The sequence below is a fragment of the Colossoma macropomum genome, unplaced genomic scaffold (genome assembly GCF_904425465.1).
Source record: "Colossoma macropomum unplaced genomic scaffold, Colossoma_macropomum, whole genome shotgun sequence".
Taxonomy (NCBI): domain Eukaryota; kingdom Metazoa; phylum Chordata; class Actinopteri; order Characiformes; family Serrasalmidae; genus Colossoma; species Colossoma macropomum.
In genome coordinates this window covers 35,117,408-35,137,743 of record NW_023494804.1, presented here as the reverse complement: position 1 = coordinate 35,137,743, position 20,336 = coordinate 35,117,408, and the positions used below count along the sequence as shown (strand labels likewise).

The window sequence follows — 20,336 nt, the reverse complement described above, 5'->3', positions numbered from 1 at the left end:
AATGTGAGTAAAATTAAACTAAATTTATTTATAATTAAAGTCTGTGTAAATTCAATTCAGAGATTTGTTTTCAAACATGTTGTACGATTAAAAACTAGAGTGCATTAATCAGTGGTTCTCCCGCTCAGTTGCAAAATACAGGTTTTTTTCTGTATTACTGATGGTCTAACCGTATTGGGCTAGGTTATGCTAGTCAGTAATACCTACTGCTAACTTGCGTAAATGGGAGAAAAAAAATTACCATTCTGCTGCAGACCGAGCTTTGCTGCCTAACCTAGCGAGCTAACAGATATGCTAACATAGTACGAAGCTGAAGTTGACTTCCTATTCCAATTTTCACGTTCCACCTTAAATGCTGCAGAATTTTCCCCGTTCCATCTTAAATGGTGCTGCAGTTACATTCTGAACAAGCAGCTGGCGAAAAACAAGCTGACTTCAGTTTCATGGTGGGTTGAAAGGCGTGATATGAGCAGGTTGCTCTATTTCTGCTTGGCAGCTGAGTAACGTTAACTCATTTTAGCTGCTTCATGGAACCAACAGGTCAGTATTGTTTTGTCCGGTTTGCTAATGCTTGCTAATCACAACTGCTGCACCATTTAAGGTGGAACAGGCATTCAAACAACAAGCTGACTAAAAGAAGTTAAATTTAGCCTCATAGTTTAACACTGGTAGTATTTTTAATAAGGAGTTTTAGGCTATCAAAATAGCCCAAAACCCATTTGCTGTAGAAAAAAGGAAATATATAGGTAAGTTTTCTTTGCTTTTTCAGTGAAATACATCTTTATACTTTCTAAAATTAAAGGAGAGTTCTGGGCAAGTGATTAGAAACTATTTTAACTTTTCTTTTTCTTTTTTTAGCCAATGAGCTCCATGTACTCCGTCATTGAGGACTCATTTATGGCCTCTGTCATTTTGCAATCATGTTTTTGATATAACAGGGGAAATAGGAAGTGGCCAGGCTCCTCATAAACCGGCCCTGGCTGGACCTTTCCAGTGATTGGGTGTGGTTTCAGTGCCTTTAGCGGACACAACCCCCAGCGTTTCTGAACAGAGAATGTTGCTTTTTTTCACCATTTTAAAATCTATATATTTTTGTGTTTGTAAACAGAGATATGTTTTGTGGGCGGAGCTTAACTGGTGGCAGAAAGTGACAGTATAGCAGTGTCAGCTGTAGGAATATAGGAATATGGATCATCTGGAGGCCTTCTCCAGCTATTTAAATGGCTTGTCACACACTAATAAGCTAACCCTTAGTAATGGGGTGAGGTTTCCTGAACCATACTCACTTTCGAGTCAATAGGTCAAGGCTCCAACCTAACGGTCAAAGTTACAGTGGCCGAATATCTTTGTATACCTTGTGGAAAAAGCTGGCATCAATACAAAAGAAAAAATCAAGGTATACAAATCTTTTGATGCATACAAGTTTGTGCTTTGCCGTCTTGTTCAGGACCTCGAATATTGAGATTTCTTGGATGTTTTTTGTGTATTACACGCTGATGTAGTGCTTAGCCAGTGACTAAGACATAAAACGCTACTATAAACAAGCCAAACAACTATATACTGACAGCGAACTGCACTTGCATGGCAGGGTTGGTATTAACTCTTTTCCACAGTTTAATGTATGTTAGAACACTATGTAAATCACTAGAACTACTGCTGTGTAGTAGGTGCATGAACATAGGTGTATGTAAAACATTATTTCTAGTTATAGATATAAACTTCTATATATTATAGTCAAAATTTTTCCATTCCTATTCTGGCCATCCATCCAACAGCACAGGACATTTTTGGTCGTTGGATCTTGCTAGTTTCACTCCAGAGCCGGTTAATGAGGAGCCTAGCTTCTTCCTATTTCCCCCATTATATCAAAAACAGAACTGCAGAACGCCAAAGGGGGGCTGTGAGTGAGTCCTCAATGTATGGGGGTGAACAGAGCTAAACAGCTAAAACGAAAAGTTAAAATAGTTTCTAAATACTTGCCCCAAACTTTTTTTTTTTTAATTTTAGAAAGTAGAAGTTTGTATTTCACCAAAAAAAAGCGACAAAAACAAAAGAACCCTTAAAAATCTTACCTGTATGTTTCCTAGTTTCTACAGCAAATGAGTTTTGGGCAGCAGGACGCTAGCACTACTGCTACTCAGGGCTGACTGGTTGGCACTACTGCTACTGAGGGCTGACTTGTTGGTAAGTGGAGCAGCTTATTGGCAATTCATGCTCAGTGATGTCATGTAAACTCTTATAACTCGAGTTCAAAAGCTCTTAAAAATATAACAGCAGTGTTAAAATGTTTTATGCTGTTCAGGAAATTATTGTATTATTTTACATTAAAATGTTTAATCATTCACAAATTATAATTTTTCTGAAATGTTCCATCTTAACCCATTCATTTTGGACTCGCTCGAGATTGCCCTCTAGTGTTAGAGAAACCCAGAAGACAATACAGAGTGGTAATTCTCCTCTCTACAAGGTTTCGCTCCACTTGTTGCTGCTGTTTTTCTGTCAACACTGGCACAACTGCCAGTGACGTAACCATGACATCAGCTCCAAATTGGCATATTTGCGGATTTTTTACAATCATTCACATTTTGCTGAGTGGTTAATAACACATTTTTCTATGGTGTGACAAACTCAGATCCCATATTTATTATTGCTTTACAAAGACTTCAAACAAAGTCTCAGACATCATGCAGTACCACAGTATATGTGTTTATAGCATAAAACCTAAATGCATTAAATTTATGGCATGTTTTGATACAGGAACACCATCCCTGTTTTAAAAGAGCTGAATAACATACATAACAGAGAACTGACTCTTTCAAGCAGCATTTCCGCTTCTGCAGGTCAGGTCTGCATTCAGCAGCCTGAGAGTGGACAGACCCTCCTCTGTCTGTGATCGATACTGAGAGCAGCAGCTCTTCTGGCTACTTCAGTCTTCAACCTGAAAAACACAGCCGTCAGCACCACTCTCACGCTGATCAATACTGATACATCCTCTCCCAGCCACAGCACTACTGTAACAGAGACACCACACCTTTCACAACATGCTGCTGAAGCCAAACAGGCTGAAGGAGATTTCACATGTGGAATATGATACAGATCCAAAGCACCATCCAAAGTCGTAAGACTTCATATGCCTTCAGATTCAATGGAGCAACCTTTGTGGAATTAAACGGGTAGTAAAATCGCTTCAACCTTTAGGGTCATTGAAACTGTTGATATACTGTAGTACTAACTGCATTAGACATTAATGGTTGGCATATACAGCAGCCATGAACCCAATGAGAGTAGTTCTGCCACCTAGTGGTCATCAGAACATACTGCAGAATAGCAGGCATAATTCTTCAGTGCTAGTGAAGAATGAGGATGTACTTTAGAGCTTTGAAAGGTCATTTAAACTGGAAAAAAAGAATCTTTGAAAGATATATACAATAACCGGCTAGTTAAGACATGGGAGAGAACATAGAAAGTAAGTATGCAAACCTGTACATATTGCACTTTCTGTATCCCCTATTGCACATCTTGCACATTTGGACACTCCACACCTTGACCCTTTATTTTAGACACTTTATTTCAGTACCAGTATATGCACATAATTATTCAGTACTGTGATTATATGCTGTTACCTGCGCCTCCTTGTACAGTCATTATTGCACTGCCTTTTTGATCTCAGGTTATCTATCTATCTATCTATCTATCTATCTATCTATCTATCTATCTATCTATCTATCTATCTGTACACTCTCCCTTTCATCTATCTATCTATCTATGCACTCTCCCTTTCATCTATCTATCTATCTATCTATCTATCTATCTATCTATCTATCTATCTATCTATCTGTATGCTCTCCCTTTCATCTATCTATCTATGCACTCTCCCTTTCATCTATCTATCTATGCACTCTCCCTTTCATCTATCTATCTATGCACTCTCCCTTTCATCTATCTATCTATCTATCTATCTATCTATCTATCTATCTATCTATCTATCTATACACTCTCCCTTTCATCTATCTATCTATGCACTCTCCCTTTTATCTATCTATCTATGCACTCTCCCTTTCATCTATCTATCTATCTATCTATCTATCTATACACTCTCCCTTTTATCTATCTATCTATCTATCTATCTATCTATCTATCTATCTATCTATCTATCTATCTGTACACTCTCCCTTTCATCTATCTATCTATGCACTCTCCCTTTCATCTATCTATCTATCTATCTGTATGCTCTCCCTTTCATCTATCTATCTATGCACTCTCCCTTTCATCTATCTATCTATCTATCTATCTATCTGTCTGTGCACTCTCCCTTTCATCTATCTATCTATCTATGCACTCTCCCTTTTATCTATCTATCTATCTATCTATCTGTACACTCTCCCTTTCATCTATCTATCTATGCACTCTCCCTTTTATCTATCTATCTATCTATCTATGCACTCTCCCTTTCATCTATCTATCTATCTATCTATCTATCTATCTATCTGTACACTCTCCCTTTCATCTATCTATCTATGCACTCTCCCTTTCATCTATCTAGCTATCTATCTGTATGCTCTCCCTTTCATCTATCTATCTATGCACTCTCCCTTTCATCTATCTATCTATCTATCTATCTATCTGTCTGTGCACTCTCCCTTTCATCTATCTATCTATCTATGCACTCTCCCTTTTATCTATCTATCTATCTATCTATCTGTACACTCTCCCTTTCATCTATCTATCTATGCACTCTCCCTTTTATCTATCTATCTATCTATCTATGCACTCTCCCTTTCATCTATCTATCTATCTATCTATCTATCTATCTATCTATCTATCTATCTATACACTCTCCCTTTCATCTATCTATGCACTCTCCCTTTTATCTATCTATCTATCTATCTATCTATCTATCTATCTATCTATCTATCATTTAAGCATTTAATGGTCTTAAAAACAAATCATTAAAGTCAGTAAATGAGCAAGAGTTAAACAAATAGATGACATAACGTATTATGGGATAGCTTTCCCCTTCGATTTCTTTGAATGTTGAAGACTTGTGGGTAAACTTGCCGACAACCTTTTACAGAAAGAAGAATCAGTATTGTTCCACTCAGCACTGATGGTTTCAAACAGTTGAAAAACACTGCCAATCTACTTTGTATGTAATGTGAGACCAAATATTCTCTACAGGTTTTAAATCTGGACTCTGGCCAGGCCAAAATCATCGATAAAGACCACTGGGCTTGCCCCATTTTTTTTGCATGAGAGCATATACTTATTTTCAGACACTAGGAAAGACAGGGGCACAACCTAACGTGTGGTAAAATGTAAGATGGATAATTTTATGTAGATTTTTTTATGTTGCTTTTGAGTTTGAGTAGAATCTACTTTTGATTATTTCATATTCCCACAGCAACTGGAACAATATTTTTCAATTTTCACACAAAATCTTTTCTTAGCCTAAAATTTTTCATAATACATGATTTTTATTATTCAGTTCTATTTCTTTGTCAAATAATTCACATTTATAGGCCTGTATTAGTTTAATTGTCCTCTTGGTGCACTGTTTCAAAAAATGTACATAACTCACAGTGAGAGCTAACCCGGCTAAAGTACTTGTGATGGTAGAAAAAAGCAAGACAATCTCAAATGTTTAGATTCTTTTAGAACTTTAAGGATTGAAATTGAACGTGTTTTCCACTGAGCCATCTGTTCACACCAAATATTTATACATTCCTGACACCATTAGCATAGATGACGTCAGGCCACGTTCAATATACGGGTTTTGTAACTTTAAATTAGATCTGAGCTTGAAGATTTTGGATGATTAAAAATAAGCATCACTAAAAGTACAGCCTCCACACAGCAGGGTTAGTTTTAGTGTTACAACCAAGGCCTTCACAAATAAACACTGAGAGAAGCCCATACTCCACCATATACATTCAAAACAGTTCATATTTTCGAAGTGTTTATCCACAGAACAGAAATGTCACAAACATACTACAGATATCATGTAAATTAAATACATGTACATTTTATTGTGCTGGTATTGGCTGTTCTGTTTTGAAAAATTAGCCACGTGTTATACAGCATCTTTTTTTATTAATGATATTAAGATATTTCTATGTATTCAGGTCTGAAACTTGCCTGGTTCAAAAAACTGAACTGTACTGAAATAAGTGTGTTTTCAGTGATTTATCTTATCTAACCACAGAAACACACATACTCAATTTAAAACACATGCACCAAATCTTTTCTGTTTATTTAGTAAAGGCCGCACAGGTGCTTGAACTGTGTGACCAAACTAAACAGACAAACAATCTGAATCTACATACCTTAGTGCTCAATTTTCCAGTTAAACCAATAAAGGAAATATCTATGTTCAGCATCAGTGTGAAGTCTACAGAAGCCCTGAAAGGTAGAATGAAAAGAAAGTGTGTTTCTTGAGAAATTTTACTTCTCCCTCCCATTTTTCCCCACTGTTGAGATGCCTACAGGCAGACTGGTAACACACAAAAGGTGGCTTACCATGTTACACCACCTTCAACCAGCAGGGGGCAGCTGTTTTCCCCTGTACTCTTTCAGGTAAAAAAAAATAATAAAATACTGGAGAGCTAAATTGATAACAATTAGGATGCTAATGCTAAGTATTTTTTCACCTGGTCCCTGAAGAGTAAGAGGGGAAAAACAGCTGCCCCTGCTGGTCAAAGCTGGCATTACATGCTAACTGTGAGCCACTTAGGTCCCCAGTATTTTTCTTTCACCTGGTACCTGAAATGTAAGGGAAAAAAAATAATAAAAACAGCCACCCCAATGCAAAGTGTTAGCCAATGTTAGCCATTTTTAAAAACTTTGAGAAAGGAAAAAAGTGATGTTTTTGATGGCTGAAATTGTGTGAGAAAGTGATGCTAGGAATACTTTCTTGGCTGTGGGATGTTATACAGGCAGAAAAAATAAATATAGTAGAACTTAGACTCCAGAATACACTTTCAATGTTTTTCCCATCTCATCCTTTTGGGCTTTGGTATAAGTCAGACGAATCAGATCAGAAGCAAACAATGAAAATTTCAGAGGGCTGTTTTAATCAGGGCAATCTGAGTAAAAACACATTGTCATTTTACAGAACATGGGATACAAGCAGTGACAGCACTGTCAGAGTTGGTGTACTGCAGACTTTATATTAGCATCTAGCACATTACAGGATTCTCAAAGTCCCTTTTCACTAAGTACCTTAAAGCTGGTCAGAAGCGATTTCTAAAGACTTTATTTCAAATCATATATACCTTTATATCTGTAAATAAATTTTGTACATACATAATATTAATATAGAAGTATACTTTTTTGTCTGATGCTGTTTAAAGCACTATTTTTTCCACACAATGCTATACGATTAGGAGGTTAGGAACTGGATCCTACTGCAAGCAATTAAAGGACATTTTTCTCCTCACTCTCTGAAAAAGACAAACAATGATGACCTTAAACATGTACATAAGAATGGACAGCACGACTGGCATACTAAACCATGGCTTCCACAGAACTTTGAGCAAAACAATCCACACTGGTTTCAATGATGTTTAGGTGACTTAAAGCTTTGGCCATGTAAGCCAACCTGTGCTTAATAGTCACTATTTGTCATCAGCCAGACCGCTTACCCTTAAAGGGGAGTTCCACCAATTTTCAGTCTAATTTTGTGTAAACAAAGTCATTCAGAGTGGTTTGATATAAATGGGTACATTGTGGAGAAATTCAGGTTTTATTTACTATCCAAAATGACCAGTCGACCTACACGTCTTCTGAGTTTTCATATGTGATGGGGGTTTAGTTTATTTGGGGACTACTTTGCCTTATAAAGCTCTGGATGCATATCTCTACCTTCAGTGCATTTGAGAAAATACAAGTTAGGCCAAAACCTTCTCTCAAAACTGCTGTAAAACAATGTCTCATTTTTCAAGCAATCACTTCAGACGTCTGGTTCCTATCACCACTGAAAACAATCATGACTTAGTAATTTCTCTACAATGACATTTCACATCAGATCACTCTAAATGACTTCACATATTACTAATTTAATTATGCAGAAGTTTTAAAAATATTGTCAGTTATTCTAGTCAAATCTGTCATTAAATGCTAGAAGCCAACAGCAGGGCTGGGCCAAAAGACCAGTATCAAGACACTACTGTCGCATCCAGGGCAGATGAGATGTCCTGGGTGTGTTTGGGAGTAAACATGAAATGCCCTCAAGGCTTTATACATGAAACAATGATCATGAAAGAGATTTTAACAGCTCCAGAACTCTACTGGAAAAAAATCCACGGAAGGACCAAACTTTATAACCAACCCAGTCATGAAAGACAAGTATTTCATAGCTTAAGTGCACGCTTAAAAGTAAAGATGCCAAAAAGAGTTCTCTGTGTAACAACACAGAACAACCATTTTTGGTTGCCTAAAGAACCTTTCAAAGTATAAATCCTTAAAGAACCATTCTTGTAACTGAGATGTGCGGTTTAACAAAGGTGAACAAGCCTCCACAGCATGTAAAGATTAAATACCAACTAAAGGTTTTTCCTAGAACCTTAAGTCCAAGCCAAGAGCCATTTAAGAACCTTTATTTTTAAGGGCCATGAATTATGCTTCACTATCGTGTACACTGATGATATTATAAGCTTTTCGAATGACTAAGAATTCACACTGCACTTAAAGCTGTTACAGTTAAAGATTTCTATCAATCAAATAGCAAATTCCATGAGAGTTAGTTAACGGTTAGGTTTTTCATGAGGCAGACAGAAGAGATCTCATTTCCGGCACTACAGAAGGTGAAAACTGGTAGTCGACATTTAGGCACAAGAATTAAGACATGATTCTAGTAAAGCCTCAGAAACTGTGGCATCACATTTACAGAACAATAAGAAACACTGAATGAAGATGAGGCATGCCTACAAAACAGGCCCTAAATAATAGCATCTCTTAATAAAACGCCCTTAGAATACGGACATGAATATATCAGCTGACCTTTAATACTGAACTCGCAGCCTCGAAGTCTGATTGCTTCGCTATAAATGTTATAAAAGTCACAATTAAATTGAAGGTTTGGTCCTGCTCACTGCTACATTAAACCTGCAAGCAGCATCCTCCTTAAAACTCACTTAAAATCTCAAGGTGCTTTGACAAGACACAGGAATGGCAGCAAATTCAAAGGATGAAGGCATGTACTTCGAATGCATAAAAGTAGGTAGAACTAAGTTTTGGAAAATTTACTAAAAAAATGGAACAGTTACAGTAAAAACAGAATATCAAAATATCTGAAAAAGACGTAAAAAAACAAAACAAATGTGTCTTACTAGGAACCAGAGATTGGAATGTGGTGGGACTTTTTAGATGGACTGCACAAATGGAAAAAATAACTGGAATTAATCAATATATTGGCAGATGTTTATGTTTCACTGTTAATAAACATTTAACCTTTCCTCTCTGACTTCCCTTTTTAAAAAGCTACTTTTACAGCTTTTGATCACAAAAAACCAACGTTTAGGAATGGTGAAGATCATCATGCTGTAGCTGCACGTCCATAAACATACATTCAAAGCATCTGCTCACACATACACACACACGCAGACATAGACTTCTCTCTGTTGTGAGGTCTTGAGATGACGTGGCTGGGTTCAGTCGTTGTCCTCTTTAGCCTGGGCGAGGGCTTTCTCTGCAGAAGCTGATCCCTCAAAGCGCTGGGAGGCGATGGCAGCTTGATGAGACATGCTCTTCCTCACGATGTCACCCTTCCTCCATAGTATGATCTCCTGCAAAATCAGCAGTTATGGACATCAGTGCACAGTAATCATCATGTACCTATGTATAGTTATGTTGAATGTTTATGTTACGTTTATTTTTTAAAAAGCTGCTGCTATTTTATGGGCTGGTTAGAAGAACATAAGTCTGGTTCCATACGTCTCCCCAGCCATCGCATGGATTTATTAAAATTCACCAGCAGCACAGCCGATTTAACTTTAATATTGATTAGCCAAACTAGATTTTGGAGGATAACTACAAACAATGCCAGACTGCCTTGAGTGCAGAATTGGAACGAGTTAAATAAACACATACATACATTCTTTACTTATTGTATTAATGTTATTTATATTTAATCTAATGTTTTTATTTTTCTGAGCCCATAAATTATTACTGCACAAATTAATAGCTTTTTAAATATCATCTCATTTTGCACAGTACTGTATATTTGTGGTGCTCTACATATCATATAGATCACAAATAAGTTTGAACCCGTCACAGTCCAATACACTACAATATGCTAATGAGAGAATACGGACATGGTGACAGCAAACTTACAGCCACAGAACCTGCCTGCGCTAATGTAGTTAATGTTCATGATGCTTGGACAGTGCAGTTAGCAGTTGGCTAAAATAAATATATGATGACTGTGTTAATTAGCATTGTGCTAATTATTTACCATTATTACCAACCACATGGCTAAATCATCACAAACTGGCCTCAAAACACGACTGGTGAAGCAATGCTGCCGTCATAGTGCAAGACGGTTGAAGCAGCCGTCCTAACGCTCGAGTTTTGTCTAGGCATGCATCGATACCGATACTGGTACTGCACGATACTGTGCTCGTTTACTCGTACTCATTCTCTTAAAAATGCACAGATACCAACATTCGATACCACTTGATAGTGTGTAGTGTGAGCCAAGTTTATGCTGCTGCACTAAGGAACGAACAACTCAAGCTGATAGTGAACGAGGATCTGCTCACACAGCAAAGTGTTTCTGACCCCATGGCAGTCGGATGCAAAGTCGTTGGCCACTGTAAACGTCCCGCTTTGACATATTTCCGCCAGGAATACACTGTTTGATTTTAGCCATTTTTTCAACACACACTGAGGCCCAATCCCATTTCTTATTTTTACACCTACCCCTTGTTTTCGAGTGTCATCTTGCCCCTTGGAACTGAGTTACAAGGGGTGGTGGTTAAAATCTTCACCTATGAAATGGGACCCTCAAATAAAAAGAACATTTCTTCATTAACAGGCTACTAGCGCTGCTCTGTAGGTGACCCTGCCAGTCTGCAGTGATAACAGAAGAGGGTAAAGTTCAGCAGCATTGCTGCTGGTCTTAAGTTAATTTAGGGCATCATATTTTTACTGTCAATGATTTCAATTATTTATCATCACCCACTCCTAATTCTTTGGTGAGGTGAAGCTGAAGTCAGCTATTCTCCCTCTTCTCATTTGAATTTTCTTGTTCCACCTTAAATGGTAAAAAGGTGGAATTTAGCTAGTTAGCTACAGAGACATTAGCATACCACTAGCGATTTTTTATGCTTGTTATGAAGAACCTTAAGAGAACCTTAATACACTGAAACAACATTAAACTCAGATAATACAACGGTTCTAGCAATTTTTAACAAATAAAAATACTTACATTTGAGGGGTTTTTTGGTTGCTTTTACTGTTTTTTTTTTTCATTAACACTCTGTTTGGAGTGTGCCTCCGAAAAACCTCTGTTTGAAGGGTCATGTTGCCCTAACACCTCACCCTACCCCTCTATCTCAACAAAAATCGGGACACCCTACCCCTAGACGTGAACGCACAAAACAGAGGGGAAAGGGCTAAGTGGTAGGGGCAAGGGGTGAAATCGGATTGGGCCAAACACAATCTCAACCACTTCCACAATACAGGTGGAGACAGGTTGTCCAATTCAGGGGTGCCGATGTCCAGCACAGTTTGGTGATTTAACCTACTAAGACGCACCTGATTGCATTTATCTGTTAATTGCCAGGTTTAGTGGGTGTGTTTAAGTAGAGAAACCTCCAAACTGCTCTGCACACCGGCACTCCAGGACTGGAGTTGTGCAACCCTGGTCTAGTAAAACGGAGGCAAGAAGCTCAATATTTGCTACCAACGTTCGTATGTATGACTCGGTTTGACTCAATAGAATTGTGAGGTATAAATATTACTATGGCTTTTTTTAACAACCGTCTTTGTAAAATAGGCTGTAGAGACACTGTACAGTCCTACCCACGTCAATCACTGCCTGCTTTTAGTTTCAGTGCACAGTGTGACAAGTTTCTCAACGTTTCTGCTCAAAACTCGTATACGTTGTATATTTTGAATGAAACAGCTTTATGGATAATTATCTATAAACTGTCTTTAGGGACTGCGATTCATGTAGCATGTTAATCGAACTGAGCATTTTCATACAATGTAAACATATTTATCGTAGGCTTTGTCTATACATCTATTCAAATGTACAGTCAACTCGACAAGTGAGCTCTTCGAATTCATCGGCCTCAGATGCTGATTCCTGCTGTCACTGTGCTACAGAGACTGTTGTTGAAAGATGCAGAAGAGGAGCATGAGATCAAAACTATGAAATGTACTTCACTTACAGCTGTACAGAAGCACTTTTTTGGCATGGACCAAAACCCACTTTTCTCCACTACGGCGCTACTTCTTCAAGGTAACTAATTAAGCAATAGAACACGAGATGGAGTGTGTTACTCACGATAACACACAACCTTGCTTTTATACAGCAGGTAAATAAATAAAGTAAGAAATAAATAAATTGGGCCGTGAACGCGGAATTTAATGCAGTATGTTTTAAGCAGCTTGTTGCTACGTCAGAGTAACGAGCTCCACTCACTCACTGCACAGCTGGTAGTTCGTTCTCCAGCTCCACACAGACCGACTGACAGTTTTGGGAATTTAGTGTCGTCTCATCTTCAGAGTCTGACCAAATCGGCTGTCGGTCAAATGTGATCTTAAAAGTGTCCATTTTCTGTTTGTGGCAAAGTAAGAAGTAAAAATGTTCAAATGGCTTGAGCGTATCCTACAGCTGTCAAAGTCGTTGCTTAGCAACAGCGTCTCAGCAGAGTGATACAGTGCTTGTGAAGAACCCGTGATGTTATGGCAAAATAACAACATGATTAGAATGCCTCTCAACCAATCAGCTTGCGTGGCCAGATCAGCTATATTTTATTGACCGTTGAGGTACATTGCACTCATTTACCCCAGTAGTAGGTAAATGAAGTAGGTTATTCATTATCATCTCGGTATCAGCAAGACATTAAAACGCACTTGGTCTGAAAAAAAAAGTATCGATGCATCCCTAGACTGTCTGCACTTTGTCTATTTTTACACATAACACAGAAAACTATACACACATGTTTTTTTCCACCAAACTATTCCTTTAAAGCAGATGGGAAGTGACTTGCCCAATGTGTTGCAAAAGAATGTGCAGAAATAGAGCTGAAAATGAATAGCCGAGGGAGAAAACTGTTGAGCATGCACTTTCGGGAAATCCAACACATTTCAATTCACTGTTCCTCAAAACCGCCTTATGTCAGCTAATCACTGATGACACTCCATACTAATTATTAGCATTAGTACTAATTAGTTTTTAATTATTATTCATATTTAAAAGCTGCCACAATTAAAATGTTTCCATTGTTGGTCACACCACAAGCACCAGTGTGTTGATACTGATTACAGGTCAAGAACTAAGGTTCAAATACATAATTAAAACAAAAACATGTACCTGCTGTTTGAAGTAGCGCCTTTCCTCTTCGTCAATGAGCACCAGGTTGAGGTAATAGCGAACAGAGAACTTCTTATTAATGTCTCTCATGGTAGGAGTCATCTCATAGCCAGCCAAGAAGAGTCGGATCGGGATTGATTCACCTGCACAAACGAACATAGAAAACTATGAAAAAGGCTTCAGATGATTACATAATGCTCTGTTGTGCTGTGACGGACATAAATGCTTCTGTAAAGCCGAGGCCTACAGCAAATAAGGAAGGACAATCCAGTTACTTCCAGTGTATTAGCATGTTAGGCAAATACATTTCTGTTAGGTAAATCAACAAGTTACTGGATGTCCTTTAACCAGTGCCTGTACTTGATATTTGCAAAACCTTGAAGCACTTTGATTATCATCTTTTTAGAGGTCTAATTTCTTGACACTTATCTACTTGTCTACTTAAGGAAAACACATCTTTAACACTTTACAAGCAAAGACAAGCAAATTCTGTACACAGCTGCAATCGAGAAGTATTCACATACAAATTGTGCTTTACATACACCAATCAGGCATAACATTATGACCACCTGATAAGACAGGAGTGTCTAATAGAGTGGACAGTGAGTGGACACAGTGTTTAAAAACTCCAGCAGCACTGCTGTGTCTGATCCACTCAGACCAGCACAACACACACTAACACACCACCACCACGTCAGTGTTACTGCAGTGCTGAGAATGATCCACCACCCAAATAGTACCTGCTCTGTGAGGGTCCATGGGGGTCCTGACCACTGAAGAACAGGGTAAAAGGGGGCTAACAAAGTATGCAGAGAAACAGACGGACTACAGTCTGTAATTGTAGAACTACAAAGTTCACCCATATAATAAGTGGAGCTGATAAAATGGACAATGAGCGTAGAAACAAGGAGGTGGTCATAATGAAATGCCTGATCGGTGTAATTATCAGTTATATGTGTTGCCCACAAAGAAATAACATTAAAATTTCATTTAAATTGCTTTATTTAAAGGAAAAACATTACTAAAACATCAAATGCAACCTAGGTAAACTATTGCCAAAGCATGAAATATAACCTAAAGTTAAAACTTTTCAAATCTTTCAATCATTCAGCTTCTCTGTACCTCTGACCGGTGCTCCATCCATGATTTCGTACTTAGCAATAGTATCATTTTCATGATAAACGTTGGGCCCAGTCCCTGTCGTCTCCCTCTTGATGATGTCTATCTCCATGTGCTTGATTTTAATCCGCACTAGCAAGAAATAGATCTTACCCACTATCACATCCTTCAGATGGTACCTGAGGGAAAAAAAAGAAGGGAATATATGTATAATTACTCAATTCGTACAACTACACATAATATAACCACTATTGTACCTATTTATCATATAGGAGTAACTTTTCAGGAGAAGGAAAAAAACATTATTAACTTTTAACTTAAGTTAAGTTAATGGAACATGATTTTATTAGAAGTCTTTTTGGATAATTTCATGATGAATGGACCAGAAAGTTTCACACAGTACAAATGGCAGTGGGCATCAATAAACAATGACACAAATGGATGTACAAGGTTTTGTTCCAACAACAACAATGTATAATATCTACACAATATTTACATATTATTTTATTTTCCAACCAATATTACATAATTAACAACTTTATTTATCATTATAACTACTCACATGCTGTTCTCCTTCTTTGCTAGATGCTTATAATATAAGTGAACAGATAACATTTTCCAAGTCTGTCATATTTGCCAAGCATTATCCAAATCTAATCCACACCATGTGTCAAAATGTTTGTAGATACCTGCTTATCCCACATTTCCTCTGAAATCAAGGGAGTCCCTCCCTCATTTGTCTCTACACTTCTGAGAAGGTTTTATACTAGATGTTGGAACACTGCTGTGAGGATGTGATTGTCTTGAGCCACAAGATATACATAAGTGACGTCAGGTACTGATGTTGGATGGTTAGATCTGGATCAACTCCATCACTCTAGATAACACAATTCCACTGCTCCACAGCCCAATACTGGGGGCTGTCAACCCTCTAACCTGACGCTGGCCATTGGGCATGGTGACCTTGTGCAGCTTTTCCAGAGCATCCCATTCTACTGGCAATGCGTTTCTACAGAGATGACACAAACTGTGTGTGTGGAACTAAACACCTGTGTCAGCAACGGGTGCACATTAAAGTAGCTGGATTCGAAAGAATTAGAAAGAATGTCTGCATACATACATTACATACACATGTAAGACTTACTTGGACTTGTTGTACTCAAACTCGATGTGTAGGCAGTCCTCGATTCCCACTTCCATCTTAATGGAAGAGTTCAGCTCCGGATATGTGCTGAGTGTGTGAACAACAATGTCCATCTCTTTGCTGATGTCGTTTAGCCTCCTGCTGACGGTCGCTCGTAGAAAATATCTTGGGGCAAAAATACCATTCTGATGAAGCATCATATGATTACAGCAGACAGAAATGAGATAAAAGACTTAATGAAATTACAAAAAAAACAGCAAACAAATGACTTTTCTTTTTACATGAATCAGATAATGACACATTAAGTTATTCTATAACAGGACATACATACCGAAGTTTAACGTTCTGGCCCGTGTAAGACTCGTACGGTTTCTCCACATGTGTGAACTCAAAGTCAAATGTCTGAGACTGGGTCATCTCACCTGGCCGAGCCAGGTCCTTCACCAAGGACACAAACTCATGATGGTTCCCTCTGTCATAGTACAGCTCTGAAGAAAAAAAGAGAGAGAGAGAGAGAGAGGGAGAGACACTGTCACTAGAAGTTCACGACATAAATCAGAGGGTTTTTTTTTAAAGGGTAATGGGTTTCCACAATCTATTACACACATACAGACATATAAAAACCTTTACATATTTTCCTGCTGCTTTTAGCCCTACCTCCGCCTCCTGGGCCATCATAGCGCACTTTAATAAACTATTGTTTAGTCCACTTTTAGTTGATGTTTAATAGTGAATTATTTCTAAATGAATATTAAAAAAATAGATAACATACAGAGCCTAGCTAAATTATTACAATATTTTAGATGAAATTAAATATAAATACTGGCATAATCATTCGGACCTGGGTTTCCTAAAAGCACCTTAGTCTTAATATCATATTAACTGGTAGAGAAAGTGTTAAGTGTGATGCTCACTCCATTATAAATAATCTTTGTACTAAGATGCATTCAGGAAACCCAGCCCAGGACTCATAATACATGAATCCATCTGATATAGTGATGTGTGGGTGCATGTGGACCATTTATTAACTTTTTACTCCTCCAAAATCTTTTTTTCCCCTTTTTTCTATTTCTATAAAACACACCATTTCCAATAAGAAAGAAAGAAAAGAAGAAAAAGTTATTTTCATAGATATTTTCACAGTCCAGGTAGTAAAGGGTTAAGGGTGTAACACATTTGATCTAGTATGGAAAAGCTGTCAAAAATGAACGTGTATTGAATTTTATAACTGCTCGCTAATACGGCCAGTGATTTTTTTCAGAGCATCTCTCATTTGTCATCTTTTATTGAAACCACTGTTGATTTATCAAACCTGGAAATCTGGATTCATCCTGGCTGGCGGAGGGGGTGGGGGGGGTGGGGTATTCTATGCATATGCTATCTAGCATTTACTAAAGTCTAGGGCAGTGGTTCCCAACCTGGTCCTGGAGTATCCCCTGCTTGGCACATTTTAGTGTTTCCCCTGCTCCCAATACACCTAATCAAACTAATCAGCTCATTAACAAGCTCATCATAACTTGAAGCGGGTGTGGTGGGAGCAAGGAATACACTAAAATGTGCAGGGCAGTGGGTTCTCCAGCACCAAGGTAGGGAACTATGTTCTAGGTGGTTGTGATTCTTGGGGTTTATTTTGTTATGGGGTGGCCCAGCATTGAAACCGTTATTTTTGAGAACTTCTATTTTAACAAAAAATTCTGCTGTGCTGCCACCTATTGTACTGAACTGAACAACGTCACTGACTTCAGCAAATCAACAGTATTTCCAGGACGGCACATTGAAAAGTAATCGCCATTTACTTCGTGCTCCATCTCTTCGCCAAGGTAACTGAGTCTTCTCTTATAATGTTATGATGGGGAAAACTACGGCAAGCAGTCAAACCTCCTCAGTCCCAAGACTGGACACTTTAAAAAGGTTATGAACAGGTTATGAAACTTGTTCTCTGCTGCATACTAATTAATATAATGCATGATTTTTAAGCTGGGAAACACATTCAGTGGACATTTGGACTTAGGCGTATGCATGTGGGAGTTTTTGAAAAATTAACATTATTATTATCACCAACACAAGAAGAAACAAAGCAAACACCAAACTGTTTCTGTATTTACTGTGTGAATAGTTACAAGAAAAAGTTTCTGAACTCTTGAAACTACTTGGACTTCAGCTTTAAAATATTAAATCATTTTCACAATTTTTACATCATAATAAACAAAGCTTTTAGACACAAAGCATATACACTCATTTACATTACTATATCTAAAGTGAACACATGGTTGAAACAAACAAGTACATTTATGAACAAAAGTCACAAAACATTTAATAAACTACATTTCAGATTACACAGATTTATATCTAATATTACACATTACATATGTTTTATTTGCCAGCCCAGTGTCATAGACAGATATAACACTTCTGTGTTTCAGAATTAACATCTGCAAATGTAAATCTTGACGATTTATTGTACCTAATTCCAATGTACAGTGTACTGGACAGTAAAAATCCATTTAAATCTCACACAAAAAAACAATATTGTCCCCAAAATCATAGAACGTCATCTACTGCCACTCCTAAATACACATAAAATTCTACTAACAAAATAAACTAAAGTTTTGTAATGCAGGAGTCTATTATACTAATCAAAGCATCACTTACTACACCCAGAATACTGGACATTAAACTTTATCTAAAAAGTGTGTATATGTAGAAATAACTATCTACTATTTCCTCTTTAGCTCTTACAAGAGGCTCCTTCTATAATAACATACACATTAAAACATTTCTGAAACAAATACAGGACAGTTCAGGAACTGTGCTCCATTTGGTCTTGGAGGCAGTGAGTGAATCTCTCAACAGCTTCCATGTTTGTTTTTGTTTATGATAAGATAACAAAGAAGACATTCCACTGACTGACCAACCAACAGAATGAATGAGTTCTCCAGGAACACATAATAGTGAGTTTGGTGACCCACCTGCTCCAATAGAGCAAGAATGCCTTGAGTGTGCTGGACGTTTGGGATGAGGAGGCTATTTAATTAGAGCTGCGTTAAACCAAGACATCTTTAACACAAACAGCATCAAAAAATCACACGGAATCGTGAGCACAACATCAGCCTGAACTATGTGTATCATGACAGCCCTGGAGTGTGTGTGTGTGTGTGTGTGTGTGTGTGTGTGTGTGTGTGTGTGTGCATACATAAGTATGCATGGAGTGTTTGCAGCTCCACTGAGGGAAGCTGCACTCGTCACGTGCTACAGGGCCAAAGGGCACCAGATAAAAGCTCTCTTTCTCCACCGGATGTCACATGTGTCACGGGACTAGATCAACAGGGATGTTGAAATCATGTAAATGAATGAAATCTCTAAATAAATATCTCTGATCCTCCCTCTGCATCCAGAAGGCAGTAAATAAGTCAACTGATAAGCCAATGATTCTTGCTTGCGTCATTACCAAATAAACACAGGCAGATCTGAGCTGCTCTCTGTAGTCGTGTGTGTGTGTGTGTGTGTGTGTGTGTGAACGTTAACACTGTTCAAACCTAACCTACCTAACACCGTGAGTGAGTGTGATCAGGGCTTGCTTTCGAGATGTTACTCACCGATCTGTCCTATAAACTCTATCTTGATTCCCTGGTGCTCCAGTCGTTTGCCTGGGTTCTTCAGCGTTATGTTGACTTTCCCCGCCACCGTCTCTCCGTCGTAGAATAAAAAATATTTGTCCTTTTTCCCATCTTCCGTCTTGTGTTCCACCTTCTTCCTCGTCTCGGCGTCATTCAAAACTATGTCGATTTCAGCACTTTGACCAAAACTGAAGAAGCTCATCCCGGCACCTTTACGCACTGAAGATCCTTCTGTATTAACACCTGATCCAGCTCAACATCTAGACAGCGCCGCCTCTCTGACTCCCTAACTTACCCGCTCCAGCCTCCTCACCGCCTGCAGCTGCGCGATTAACTGTGTAAAAATATAAAACGCAGCTGGTTTATTTCAGATGACGAGCAGCGACTGAACACAGGATTTCTCTGCAACAAACGCCGTGAACACGGAGACGTTAGGAGACTGTCGACGAAGGCCACAGCGAGCACTTTTTTTCCAAAATAAAAGTCCTGTGCTGTCACCAGAGCCCGGTTTCTCCTATTCCTATTTCTCCCGTTATATGACTGACAAACGCCAGAGGGCGCCCGCGTGTGAGTCCAAAATGAATGGGGGTGAATAGAGCTCAACGGCTAAAAACGAAACGTTACAAATAGTTTCTAACCAATTTTTCAGGACTTTTCTTTAATTTTAGAAAGCAGGATGATGTTTTTAAACTGAAAAGAACAGAAAACTTCCCTGTATATATATATATTTTTTCTATAGCAAACGAGCTTTGGGCAGTGGGATGCTGGGATTACTGCTACTGAGAGCTGATTGGTTAGCATTGCTGCTACTGAGTGCTGTTTGGGTAGCATTACTGCTACTGAGTGCTGTTTGGTTAGCATTGCTGCTACTGAGTGCTGTTTGGTTAGCCTTGCTGCTACTGAGTGCTGATTGGTT

The 20,336-nt window shown here is 38.2% G+C and overlaps 1 protein-coding gene across 1 annotated transcript; it reads right to left on the bottom strand.

The window, feature by feature from the left end:
* Positions 1-7,049: 7,049 nt before the first annotated feature.
* On the bottom strand, positions 7,050-19,891 carry vps26bl (vacuolar protein sorting 26 homolog B, like). Its single transcript, XM_036595219.1, has 6 exons — positions 19,400-19,891; positions 16,135-16,291; positions 15,804-15,968; positions 14,663-14,838; positions 13,541-13,683; positions 7,050-9,782 (listed from the first exon to the last, which is right to left on the bottom strand). Exons 1-6 carry the CDS (start codon positions 19,620-19,622, stop codon positions 9,648-9,650), a joined length of 999 nt encoding a protein of 332 aa, XP_036451112.1. The 5' UTR covers positions 19,623-19,891; the 3' UTR covers positions 7,050-9,647.
* Between the last annotated feature and the right edge of the window lie 445 nt (positions 19,892-20,336).